General features: G+C 38.9%; 1 protein-coding gene across 1 annotated transcript; it reads right to left on the reverse strand.

The window, feature by feature from the left end:
• Positions 1-1,513: 1,513 nt before the first annotated feature.
• Positions 1,514-6,112, reverse strand: LOC109033980 (uncharacterized). Its single transcript, XM_072303431.1, has 5 exons — positions 5,958-6,112; positions 5,666-5,800; positions 4,118-4,231; positions 2,904-2,990; positions 1,514-1,828 (listed from the first exon to the last, which is right to left on the reverse strand). The coding sequence occupies exons 1-4, from the start codon at positions 5,991-5,993 to the stop codon at positions 2,925-2,927; spliced, it is 351 nt and encodes a 116-aa protein (XP_072159532.1). The 5' UTR covers positions 5,994-6,112; the 3' UTR covers positions 1,514-1,828; positions 2,904-2,924.
• Between the last annotated feature and the right edge of the window lie 8,071 nt (positions 6,113-14,183).

The following is a 14,183-nucleotide window of genomic DNA, read 5'->3' on the forward strand; positions in this document are numbered from 1 at the left end:
ACTGTATAAGACAAAGTGCAGTTATCACTGGTATCACAGGTATCACAATTAAAATTTGCCATAGCTCGTCAATTGACTTTACGCATTTTGAGACTACAACAGCAGATCCACCATTTTGATTCTTGCATTTACCTTCTTTTAATACGAAACTGACGTCAGACGATCTTCTGTCGCTACCTAAAAGTGCATCCATTTGGCGTGGACTCTATCTCATTGTCAGTCTAACTGCTCGCGCGTAATTTCATGACGTGAATGCTATCGGGTATAAAATTGATTCAACCTTTTTCAAGTGAGTTTTTTTCAGTCAGCGAAGCCCTCGCTGATCCGATATTCATCAGAACTCGTTAGATTATCTCCATTTTTCCATGTATTTTTACGCATTTTGGTGACAAAAGTATGTATGTATAATATAAATTGCTATTAAGAATTCTAATATTATTTACCAATGACCATTGAGTACACCAATTGAAATTGAATGAACATGTAATGGTTATGACAATTCTTAGCTGACAATGCTGACATGCATAAACCTGTGCACATATGTTTCAATCTAAGTGATCTCTTAATAATTTAATTTTATCTCTAGGTATAACTAATTATGATACCCACAAGGCAACTGTCAAAAATAATGTTTTAAAATAATCACGAAAACTTTGTCACAGCATTAATTTTTCAGTTTAACGTGACTACTTTTTTGCAACCACTTTTTGTTGGTTGGATTTTTATAGTTTTGACAGAGAAGGAGTAGTTTATTCATAGTTCAAATTCTTCTCCAGGCAAACCACAACCCTGTTAGAAAAATTACCATTAAAAATCAAAGTCAGCGAACATTGTCAAGCAATGTGTGGAGGTAGTAGCACTATATATATGGACGGAGTTAAACAGAAAGGAACCAAGCCACATCGGGATCGAACCGAGAAAAAGAGCTTTAAAGTTTGGCTCCTGCATAAGACTCAATGTAAAAGATAAACTTTGAGTTCAATTTCTGCAAAATTTGCCCCAACAAAAACTTTGAATTTTTGGCGATAGATAGTAGAGCAGTGGTTGAGTTCAAAACCACTCATAACTCAATTTTTTCCAAAATGTGGGTTGGTTCCTTTCTGCTTAACTCAGTCCATATATGGGTTTGTGTTGATAGCAGAGTGCTAGAAATAATGCAAAAAAATGTTTTCAAATGTTTTCAAATGTTTTCATCACTTGTTACCCAGTTTGAAATTTAAAGTATGGCAACGGCCTTTGTGATATTAATTTTGTTGTTACCCTGACGATGAGGCGTCCGCCTCGAAAAGCTTCGGTACTTTATTAATAAAATGTAAGTGTTTTTTTGAAAACATTTTTTTGCATTATTTCTAGCACTCGGCTACCAACACAAACCCACATTAAAAATCAATTTCCAAGAACTCTAAATTATTTTTAGGTATTTTTTTTTTATTCATAGAGAGACCTCCCTCTGGGGTAAAATGTATGAGTAGGTAGAGGTAGGCTGATATTCACGTAAAAAAGTCTGTAAAAATTACAATGAAAGAGTAGTAAGTGCCTTTATTGGTTTTCAAAAATCTGACAAAAAAATTTCCAAGCATTATAGTTAATTTTTTTCAAACGAACAGTGTTTTCGCACTAGCAGACATCTCAAAACAACCCCAGTAGTCGAAGTATAAACTTGTTTTTTCCCCCAATATAAAGTTCAACTATAATTCTGGCTCCTCGTTTGAATAAATCCCAAGGTTTAGATGATTTGTCTCGTTTATTATATTTCTCAGTTCAAGCTGATGTAACAAACACTGAGGCGGTGAGGCACTTAGGTGATTGGCAGGAACCCATAGGCAACCTGTAAACACACAATTTGGCATACAGAGAGCTTACCCAAGGCAGCTGTCAAAACGAGTTTCTCACGGAATCACTGGTAAAAAAAAACCTCTTGGACCAATGCCGCATTGCATTGACTTAAGAGTGCAGTTTCTTGTCGCCGGATTTAAGAGTCTTGAACTCTTGTTTCAAGCGGACTTTGCATTGATTCAAGCGGATTTTGCATTGAAACAAGAGTCCAGACTCTTAAATCTGGCAACAAGAAACTGCACTCTTGAACCAAGAGGTTTTTTTTTACCAGTGAAAAATATGAGCTCACTGCTATTTTGTCAGGAATGACGTCCTTGTTTAGGCACTAAGGTATGATTTTTCTCATAACACGCTTTGTTTACAGTAAATTGGATGGATTCTGCTGCTCAAAGTAAACCAGTCAGTAGATCTGTTACATGTAGTGAAGTTGAACATGTGCAGCCTACTGCCTACAGTTCATTGTGAAGCTCGCATCGCTTTAAGAAAAAGATAAGCCGCTAGCGCCTTCGGTTTTTTGCTTATGCAACATGGAAATTCAACGAGCATCCTAGCTTTAGGATAAACGCAACGTGCGTTGCACAATGAAGTGAATCTTTTCGTCGACGTTCCCCGGCCTCAAATAATAGGATCGCTCCATTTTCCCTTTGTCTGTTTCGTCCATCGCTTTGTCTATCAATTTAAAAAATCAGCTTGCTATGTCCTTTCCAAACTTTAACTTGCGGGCCGATTATTAAAGTTGATAGACAAAGCAATAGACAAAGAGGGCAAACAGGATATGGAGGGATCCTATTGGTGGAAGCGGGTGGTTTCAATAGACAAATGAGGTAGGTCATAGACTACCTAACTAACGGTAACCTACGAAAAACCCTACAGTTAGTATATCATTTTCTCCCTTAGTCTATAGGAACCACCCACTTCAACCAATATATAGGGTCGCTCCATACTCCCTGTCTTGTTTGTCCACAAGACAGGGAGTATGGAGTATGGGTTTGTCTGCTTTGTCTATTAGTTTCAATAATCAGCCGTCTGACGAGAGTAAAAGCATCAAAAGGATGCAAGAAAATTACCTGATCGTCAGCAACTCTGCCTTACTTTCTACCAGGGACTACTGCGCCGACCGCAGGAAAAGCTGTTTTCAGCATTGCCAGGGTCACCTACATGCGGTAGAGAAAGGGAAGGAAGGTAAGTATGAATTTATCGTTAGTAAGTAAGAGATGAAAGCGAAATGAGCATTTCCAAAAGACAATACAATTTAATATACCCAAAACACTACCCAATGAGCACACAAATTTGTGCACTTGAGATTGTTACTGCTCATTGGACCTTATCTTTAATGATTTCTCTGGTATATAACAAAATACCCTGCGTGCCAAAATATATATTTAAGTACCCACTTAAAAAATATGTACGAGGCACGTTGGGTCATTTGCCCGTCTGTTAGTATGTAACGTGTTTAATTTCTAACAAATAACTGAACTAAGTGAATTAAATTTTAGCTCTCACTTAATTTTCTCGAAAGTTTGTGTGATTTTTCTAATACTTTTAAGTTAATTTAGGGCCACGATCCTCTGAGGATTTGGCAACCTTAAAATATAGGACCGAATGAGGGGATTACACGTTTATGCTGGTAAGCTTTCACATTTTCAGGGATCAAGGCCGTTTCTGCCGATCCTTTCTTCAGCTCCGTCGAAATATTTCTACCCCGTGAGATTCAAACCCGGGATTAATGGACCTATAGTCAGACGCGCTGACCATAAGGCCAGCAGAAGCAGCTTTTTAAGTTCTTATAATGAGGAAGTGATTATTTCCTCCCTAATTTTTCAGAGGAAACTTAGAAATCACCCTAATTTGACGTATCCTTATCTACGCCATTGATACATCTTTCGTTGTAAATTCAGATGTGCAGAACCAAGATTGTGATTGTGAATCTGGTAATATGAGTAGCTAAGGAGGAAATTGTAGGAGTCTACTTTCTAATATTATTAGTTATATTTTAGTAAAGATTTACGCACATTTTCGTTATGGTCCAATTTTATTTTCTGCGATCATAAAAATACTATTATGATAAATAATGTGGTAACATAGACCTATATTATTATTGCATTGATAGTGATTTTTTTTGTAAAATGAAGCATTGAAGTGAGGGAAATGAACGTGTTTCTGTCAAATGGAACTGTATGCATTATGACGTGAGCCCGGTTATACGTGTATTCGTATGAGTCCCAGGGCTCATGTCTGAATGCACATAGTTCCGTTTGACAGAAATACGTTCAAATATTACCTGTCCAGCCTGAGGAGCCATGCTTTGCACTCTTTTGAGAATGTTTCGAAGGCGCGCTCTACCTCTACTCATTTGAGGCAGCGGCTCAGGAACTCGTCGAGATAACATCTGAAACTATCGAATTGAATTGGTTTAGAGGGCAAGATGAATAAAGGTAAATTAAATAAAGTTCCCACAAGCAGCGGTAATGTTGAATTCAACCATCTAATCTACCTTGACATCTCTCAAAAAACATCGCTGAAAAAGATAAGTTACCGGTCATACAGGGTGTCCCAGGATTAAATAGGAATTTTGAAGGAGTCGATTCTTTGGGTCAAAAGAAGACGTTTTTGTGGTAAAAATTTTTTCCGAAAAACGCTTTCCGTGGGGGCCCCATTATTCCCCTATTATCAGCTCCTATTATTCCCTATTAGTCCCTATTATCTCGAAAACGATGAGTTATTGCGAAAAACGCAGGGGACATAATCTCAATATTTTTCAACGCTGAATCTTGTGATGCCGTTAAAAATAAATTTTTGTCGCTAGAAACATTAATTTTGGCCACTTTTAGGTTTGGAACCCCTCCCCCCTAAACCCCCCTTAAACATGAATTTTACCTTTTTGGAGGTCAAAAATGAAAAGAACGCAAAAAGTTATTCCCATTCACCGATTTTCATTAATATTGGATGATAAACATTGCCGCAGTGTTAAAAAGACGATTTTTTCCCTCCAATTTTGGGGAGTCATGGCGCCCAGGGAAAGCGTTTTTGGAAAACAGTTTACACCACAAAAACGTCTTTTATTGACCCAAAGAATCGACTACTTCAATATTCGTATTTAATCCTGGGACACCCTGCATACATACCGTCCGTTTCGGGCTCAGGGGCCGAATATTTCAGCAGCCTGATTATTGAAATTTTTGTTTTGTCGGATCGACATAGATGACATAGGTTAAATCGCGGAGCGTGATTGGTCGGCTATGTCTTATCGCTGCTTTGTCGTGTCTATGTCGGGTTGACCTCTCGACAAGCTAACGGCACCTCTTAAGTCTCCGACAGTATGTCGATCATTCCACCTGACAAAGGCACGATAAAGCAGCGATAAGACATAGCCGACCAATCACGCTCCGTCTTTTAACCTATGTCATCTATGTCGATCCGACAAACAAAACATTTCAATAATCAGGCTGCTGGTGCTGAAGCCGTATAGCTTCGATTGCTCGGGGTGCTGCGCCCGGAAGTTTCGGCCTCTGAGCTTGAGCCCGAAACGCGGAGGGTATGTCTACGTAGCTCGTAAAAATGGCTTCCACGGCCGGAGTTTTTTTTTCAGTGCGCACAACGCCGACATTGGTTTGGTTATCTCCATAAAATCAACTTTTAAACTTAAATGGAAGCTTTTACAATGGAAGCCGCAACTTTGAAGTGTCCAGAAACTCAAACTTCGGCTTCTAAGATAATAGCTATCATACGGCATATGTCGCTGAATAGATCGCGCCTTCATTTATGTGTGATACAATTTTACCTCCACGCGGAATTAACGCACTAGGTAAAGTGAATGTCAGTATCATACCTCTACTTGGGCAGCAATGTTTTCTTCTGCGATAGTAGACGGTGCTCGTCTAGCGATGAGCCGCTCAACGCCTAGTTCCTCGGCATTCAGCAATGTCTCTCCACTTATGATCCATTCATGCACGCAGAAGAAAGCCTAAGGAAATTGAAACAAAAAATAATATATTGAAAAAAAGTTCATCGTTAATTTTATAATATTGAAATACAGATATAGATAATACAGATTGTGGCCGGATCTCTGGCCGGACAGTATCTACTAGATATTGTCCTAAAGTAAACTTGTGCAGACGTACCAAAAGCAAGCGAAAGAGACGTAGTGGAAGCCGCATGTTGGGTTGAAATGCACTTAGTGACTAGAGGCGCCGCGGGACTTATGGCCGTAATAAGTGCAAAATTTGAATATTTGACCAACTGTCCCGCGAATTTTGAGTCAACATTACCACACTGAGATTCCACTCGACCGTTTGGCTGTTTGCACATTGCGTTTTGCCGGGACATCTTCCTCTCCTCCCCTCGAAACGGTGATTAATCTAGCTATGCGAAGTTTCCATATGGTGCTACGATAACACATGAGAATACATTTTGATTTCGTTGAGCGGAAATTCTTGTGAAATGGACCGGAATTGAAGCTAAAAAATAATAATCTGTAAAATTTTAAGTAATTAAATGAACCCAGTAGGAAAAAACGAAAAGCTTAGACATATAGGTATTAGAGGAAGGTTCAGGAAAGCTCGAGACAGAGGGTTTTAATTTTTTTGGAATCAATACATTTTAAAGACGAAGAAATTAAAATAGTCAACTGATGAAAATTCTCAAATCTATAAGTGCTCATTCTTTACCATAAGTTAATCAAGGTTACAAAAGCAAACGAGTTTAAATGAGCTCCGAGTGCGAACTGAGAGTCGTAGAGGGGAGGGGGGATGAATGGAAAAATACGCTACTTTAATATTCGACAATGTTGACTTAAAAATGCTTTAAAGTTCGACAAACTGCCCTATCTTTAGCAAAATGATTTCAAGTAAAACTAGTCAAAATGCACAGTAGGAGGTCCGCCCCCTGGCCGCTACGTATGGCTCAACCGGCGGGGTGCTGCGCGCTGTCTAAGGCCCGCTTTGCGGCCAGCGAAATCGTCGAAATCGCCCGTTGGCCGTTAATACGGAAAAACTTAATTGAATAATAAAACTATGTTTCAAAGAAAAATTTCCTTCCACACAATATTCTTAATGACTCTCTCCTCACTCTGAATTTTGATTCCTTCTTTGGAATTCGACCTTTGGACCGTCTTACTCTCCTTCCTAACCCTGTCCATCGAGCGTTAGAAAAATAATTTTATTAGAATAGAGAGGATTCTGTGAAAAAATCGCTTCCAAATTCCAATTTTTAAGTATCAAAAAGTCAGTTTGAACTTTCTTTTCGTCATGAGGATCCATGTGATTTCAAAACCGCGAACTTCTCAAAAGATCAAAACTGCACTTATGCGCCTTGACCTCCAAGCCTCTCAATTGAGGTACCTACCTACCAATAAAAAACAAACCTCAGAATAATATTTGCAGAACAAATTCTCATCTGCTGAACATTTAGGTATAGTGCGCTCGCAGAATACTTCACGAATAATTTGAAAAGTTCCTCCGTGTAAACGGCAACATTACAGTGCAGTTAATGCAAGTTTGGCGTTGAGGAAGACGCAAACGAAAGCAATAAAACTGAGTAAATAAACGTTTCAATGGGGTGATTTAACAGATGACACTGCAGGAGCAATTTTCCTCCACATCAACTGTCATAAATTGTGTTGCGCACGTATAAGGTAGAAATGGCCATGCAGTGATGTTGTTCATGGTCATAATGGCACCCTTTACTCCCCACATCTCTTGGATTTTTCCTTTCTTCCACCTTTTTTCCTGAAGCTTACTGAAGGTGTAGGTCAAAGAAATAAAAGGCCTCAGGCCTTGATTTAGCGGATGCACTTTATTATTTCATTTAATTGTTCTGAAAGGCTATTGGATGATAGAGAACTTTGGTGGTTTATAGGGTGTCGCAAACATGCCAGAGAGCACTGAGCAAGCAATGATTGTTACAGCGGTCAATTTAAAACACCTCTAGTCAAGTTGTATCTTGTTTGATGCGCGAGTTTCAGATACTAACATTTGATACAACTATTCGTGCTCGCCGGTTGTCTTTGTTGCATACACACAATTTTGAAGGCGCTCTAACCTTCCACTCCACATTACCAGCATAGCGTTCCCTGGGCTGGGTAAAAGATCGAATTACTCGGGGTTCTATACCTTCCAATCTACCCCCCGAAGCACGAGGATGAAATGTACATATATGGACGTACACTGTAGAGCCAAGATATAAACGTACACGTCTATAATGACTGAAATTAAAGTCTTAAATTTTGCCAATGGTTTGGAAATATACTTGATTGATGAAAAAATTTTGAAGAATTAAAGCATATTGATTGGAGCCCATAAGACTTTAGCATGGAACGTGCGGGTTGCCAAAATTTCTATTGGAACAAGGGATGAGAAATCTTCCTTTTACTTTTTTTTTACTGGACGTTAACATTTTTCGGACGCGTCATTCGCGCTTTTTGTCATTTATTCCATTGGCATATAGAACTCCAAGAAAAAATGTTGATGGATGTGATATATATCTGCCATAAGGTTATCATGCAAGATGTACCTACTATCTTCATTCCCTTAAAAAGGTTCTCTTCACAAAAGTTTGAGGAAAATTCATCCGTTTAATTTTTCGCAGAACGCTTCAAAAGTGAGCTTTGAGTAAAGAAACCTCGTAAGGATTAATCAAATTGAAAATCTCTCGACTCTGCTGTATAAACAAATTGGGACTTGAAAAACCGCGTGTATTTCATTGAGAAAAATAAGAGATGGCGGTCGTATTTTCATTTTTTTTATTTGGACTACATTTTGCAATTTGGAACTATACATTCTAACCCGGTATAAATATAACGTATGTGCCATTAGTTTCCCTATGCATTTAAGTGTTTTTCCAGAGGAACCAGAATTTAAAGGTCCAAATTGCGAAATGCAGTCCGTTTCATCATCAGTTACAGTCAAACGAAAAAAGGAAGAGGGGGTGTTTTCTGTTGTTTCTCCACCATATAACAACTTTCCTGTGTTGAAATTATTCCGATTTTTCCGACTTAAAGTTCTGGAGCACCGAATCAAGATTTTTTCTATCTCTTTTTCCACACGTGTAAAAACTAGAATGTGCCGCGATGACGAATAAAAAACAACACGCGATTTTGTTTTTTAGATGTCTTGTCATCCAATCTACCTGTCTGGATGTTTCTCGTGTCGGAAGTGTTCGATTTCAACGGACCCATACGATGTGCGTGCTTAACGTAACACCTTATTGTCAGTGGGTAGCTAACCTTTTAGGTAGATGGACCAACAAACGTCGTTTGTGCTTATTTCATCATGGATTACCGTGTTCTCCTGCTTTTTCATTCCTCATTTAGCGGCTAGCGGTAGGATCTGTTTGAATTTCCTTGGATATTTTCTTATGCGAGAGGACGATTACCTAAGTAATGGAGATGTTGCATGTGCGAGGGATTTGCGATTTGAGTGTTAATTCTTATTATGTAAAAATTCGCGAGAAACACGACGATGCCACTGGTTTTCTCCGAAATCATCTCCCAAGCTCAAAAAAAGCTCCCAAAGTGAGGCCAAAATGGAGGGGATATCCCGTCCTACCCTGAGAGTCCACCTGTACATCAAAACAAGCTCTCCATGCAAAGATAGGGAGCAAATATATTATCAGGGCTGCCAATTTATTTGGGGACTCCAAAACTGAAAACACGGCATCACTGCTAATGTATTTGCTGCCTATCTTTGCACGGAGAGTTTGTTTTGATGTAGAGGTGGACTCTCAGGGTAGGGCGGGATATCCCTCCATTTTGGCCTCACTTTGAGAGCTTTTTTCGAGCTTGGGAGATGATTTCAGAGAGAACCAGTGGCACCATCGTGTTTCTCGCGAACTTTTACAAAAGAAATACCAGTCAACTCGCAAATCCTTCACACATGCAACATCACCATTGATGTGATCAGTTAACAAAATCAGAATATTGTGAACCGGAACTTTCTCTGATGGGAGGGCAGCGGCAGCATTGTAAGGATTTAAATTTCGGTGCGGAAAGTGAAATTTGACGAAAATACTGTCAAAATATTACTGCAGGGTGGAAAGCAATATTTGGACGAGATAACGCAATTTTGAGCGCTAAAATTGCCGAACAATGTTAACCACACAGAGAAAGTCACGGAACGGAAGCAATTGTTACTTGCAACACAGTGATGATGGATCACTCGTTATAGTTAGAAATCAAATGGCTGCTGTAGTATGCGAGGAAGCTTGAAATATGCGCAAATTTCTCACTTAGGTTGTGCAGTTGAGAGTGAACTTCAGACTTTTGTGAGGTGCTCATTGCGATTTTTCAACAATTTCCCATAGTAATTGTCTTTCGTGCTCCAGCGAAAGTTCGCGATTATCTCCACTGATCTAGTTTATCTATGGTTTATTTATTTTCCGATTAAGTACATACAGAGGCCGAGTTCTAGCTTATGGTACGTGTCAAATGTGGTTTGTGCCTCAAAAAACTTAATTTCAACGCATGCCAATCAAATTTAAATAAAAAATATGTAAGTTTTCAATTGCTCAGTATTTAATAGCTATATTCAGAAATTCCTCAGAAACAATCTATTATCTGATAGTCTAGTTTACTTGAACCAATCTGCTCCACATTGCGTAACAAACACTGAAAAAAGATTTTTGGCGTTTTTACCAAGGTCCGTTGGTACCTTTACCATCTCACTTTTTTTACCAATTATTGGTAATTTTACCAAGACAGACTGGTAAGCTTACCTAAAAACCGGTATTTTTACTGTATTTTTCAGGTGAGAATACCACTTTTATTGGTAATCGATTCCCGGTAACTTTGCCATTTTATCTCGGTAATTCTACCACAGTCGATAAAAAATATTGGCGTTTTTATCAAGGTCCAGTAAAATTACCGAGAAAGTTCAATAATTTTACCGAGATTTCTCGGTAAAATTACCAATTCCATAAATGCCAATTTTACCAAGAAAAAACTGGGATCAAATAGAACCCTGAATTCTTGGTAATTTTACCCTTTTCTTAGTAAATACACGGAGATTTTTTTTTCAGTGAATCCTATTCTTATCTTGTTTGCTTTAAGAATATTGCAGCTTTCATCTAGTCACTTTTTTCCAATATTTACAACAATCCAATTTCCTTCAATTTTTCTTTCTTTACAGTGAGCAACCCCTCTAGCAACCTTCAGACCCACGGTCATGCCCCAAGCTCAGAATTCCCGAATTTTTTAGTGCCCGCACCTGAACCGGTTCTTCCACCTGAACCGGTTCTTCCACCCGAACCGGTTCTTCCACCCGAACAACCCGGTTCACCGGATCAATTCCTGCAGCCGCGAGGCCCCAAGAGGCAGAAACAAGGACACCGGCAAAGCTCCGCCTGGAGTCAGCGTCTGGCCTGCGCGACCGGCACTGGCACTAGCGAAGATGTCGGCAAGTCTCGGAAAGGACCCACAGCCAGGTCGCAGAGCTATCGGTCCAGCCGAAGAAGCCCCGGTCCGGAACGGTCTCCGTCCCCGGACGAGTTGGAGCTGGCGCTGAAGGGACAGCGATCGCCCGATGAGAAGCTGGATCCGGACTTTGGACCCTGGCATGGAGAACGCCGATCGTCCATCTCTCCTCCCGAAATATACAATAGTCCCGAGGACCGGGATTTGTTTTGGGCATTTGGAAGCCAGGTGAACAAGATGGACCTGACTTGGGCACTCGAAGACGTTGAAAGGGATCGTGCCAGTTTTGCCGCGGGGAGGGCGTACCCGTCGTCCAACGAGCCGTCGCCTAATGGAGGAAGGGATCCGAAAAGACGGAAGGCGGGTCCAGGCTCGGGTTGACTTTTAATGCTGCCGTGCTAAGGAAAAACACCGTATGAACCTTCAAGCGTTGCCAAATTTCCTTTCATAAAACGCGAATTTTCTGGCAAACTTATTAACATTTTCTTCTCAATTTTTCAGATGATTTTTTTCACAATTTCACCGGAAGATTCTGAAAATTTCAAGGAAACATATTCATAACTTTTCTCAAAAATAAACATTTTATAGAAGAAAACTTGGCAACTCTCGAATTTTCATACGGCGTTTTTCCTTAGCCAGCAGAATGGACGAGTAGACAAGTTAAAGCATTCTGATTCCCATTCCCTCGCCAGAATGTCATGCAGAGCACGGTTCGCGCAACGAAAAGTACTAAATCTAACGCCTAATCAAGATATTTCACGTTTTTCGATGCGCAAATTCAAACTTCCCTACTCATCGTAGGCGGATCCAGACACTTCGAATGGGGGGGGGGGGTGGGAGATGGGTATGGATTTCATAGTGTTTTCTTTCTCATTTGTACCTTGGAGATTTTTATCAAATTAATAATTTTTCACAAGAATCTTGTTCATTTATTTCGGACCAAAAAGGTCTTTGCTGCAAAAAGCATCATTTTTGACTGCAGGTGCAACTTTTATTTTCAGGTCTCTCAAGACCAAATTAAACTGAAGACTGGAACATGCTCACGTTCCGCTGCGTTTAGCTCAGATTCCTATTTTGCGTCGGAAAAGGACGCATTTACGTGAAAATGTGCCAAAAGATAACACTATTGGTACAACTTTTAGGATGAGGATGAGATATAGGTTTATTTACATTTAATCCGGAAAAGATAGCAGGAGATAGTTTCCATTCCATCTTTGTTTATGGGTCAAGAAGTTCTCTGTTGACCGTACTTATCTTTTTCTCATTGCCATTTCGTATAGTCATACGCACGCACAATGACGCAGGACATGGTCTATGTGAGTCATAGCTGGAAAGTTTCTGGACAGTCACAAGGCTATATAGTTTTTTTCAAAGTTCGATTGACAGTCTGAGTGCATGATTGGAAGTGCTCAGCGGAAAGCAGTAGAAAAAGAAGCTTTTAAAATGTATAAAATACAGACATATGATATGACAGGTATATGAATTGAAAAATAATGTTTTCTGCTGATACCTCATTGGAGCTGAAAATTGTCTTGCTCTCATTTCCCGAAACTGGTACTAAATTCCGGAATTTTTTAGATTTTCCTGAATTTTTTGCGGAACTTTTGAAATTCTTAAAATTTTCCAGATCTTTTGCATTTTCCGGAACTTTTGAAAAAATCCACAAAGAATCTCGGAACTTTTAACGGTCATGAGGTGAAAGTAATAGGAACAAGAAAAGTTCCGAATCCCGGAACTTTATTTTACGGACATGGAATGGGAGCACTGGAAAACTGATATAGGTTGCAAAAATGTCTCATGTCTAAAACTTCTTATAAACAAAGGTAGACAAATCGGAAATTATAAAACAAGTTTGGACAATGTATTAACGTTTGTACTTTACATTAGAGCCAGCAGACTCAATAACCGAACTAATTTTAGTAAATTTTGCAAAACAGAAAATCATTTCTTCCACCTCTCTTAAGAAACGATATATTTGACTTTTGTTCACCTATGTAGATAGGTGGTTTCATGGATAAGCAAGAAATAGTGATTCCTTTTTCCAAAGTGAAGTATAATTTAGTATCAATAGACTGAAGATGAGAAGCGTTTTAATGTCTATAGTAGAAATTGAATGCAGATTACGTTGTTAGAAACTTATATTCGTATCCACGTACGGAGATCTTTTCAATAATTATCGATAGATCATCGATAATATTGATAATTGAAGCACATAGTTAAAATCGAATTTCGATAGCGTTGTGATCCCTGATGTACTTGCGACTCTCATGGCTCTTAATTGCTGAGGACGAGAAGGCAACACTCGTCTCGCAAGGTCAATAAATCGATAGGTTAACTATCAATAAACAACGTTGCCGATTTTTAAGCAAAATCTCATCAAAAAAGGAAACCGGTGAATTTTTTCTCTAAAGTCTGCTCAAAGTTTATTTATGGTAACTGATGAGCATGGTAGGCTGACGTGATAGAAAATTTATAATACTAAAATTCTTCAATATTTTTCCATAAATTTTGGTTATTTCTTTTTTTTTAGATTTAAAAAACGATGCGCCTCAGAAACCTGGATGCAGTACTGACCGATTTTTTTCTAAAATATAGCGCATGGTCATGGACCAAAGAAACTTTCCAGCAAATATATAGTAGTCTTTCAGTTGACAACTTCCGTACAAAAAGGATATTTCTATTTCAAAGTTAAAGACTGACACATTAGCGGTCATTTGGAACCTTCATTAGAATTTGAATTAAAAATAAAAAGCGCGGACATTTTTTGTAACAATCCAGATGATCCTCCAAAATTGAATTTTCTACACTATCCATACTAGTAATTCAGAAAATCTTATTTGATACACAGCAAGAGTAAACTTTCAAACGTTGTAGTAAAAAAAAAATCGGTATTTTTCCATCTAAAAAAACGATGACTTCGTCAAAAATGTGACAGAGTTGT

Source organism: Bemisia tabaci, chromosome 8, assembly GCF_918797505.1.
Source record: "Bemisia tabaci chromosome 8, PGI_BMITA_v3".
Lineage (NCBI taxonomy): Eukaryota > Metazoa > Arthropoda > Insecta > Hemiptera > Aleyrodidae > Bemisia > Bemisia tabaci.

Bases quoted from the DNA above. Each gene is read 5' to 3' on its own strand.
- LOC109033980 (XM_072303431.1), bottom strand. From the start codon at position 5,993: ATGCGGCTTCCACTACGTCTCTTTCGCTTGCTTTTG. The intron at 5,801-5,957 runs GTACGTCTGCAC...CAATTTCCTTAG, and splicing joins GTCTCTTTCGCTTGCTTTTG to GCTTTCTTCTGCGTGCATGA. The intron at 2,991-4,117 runs GTAATATTTGAA...TACCGCATGTAG, and splicing joins TGGCTCCTCAGGCTGGACAG to GTGACCCTGGCAATGCTGAA.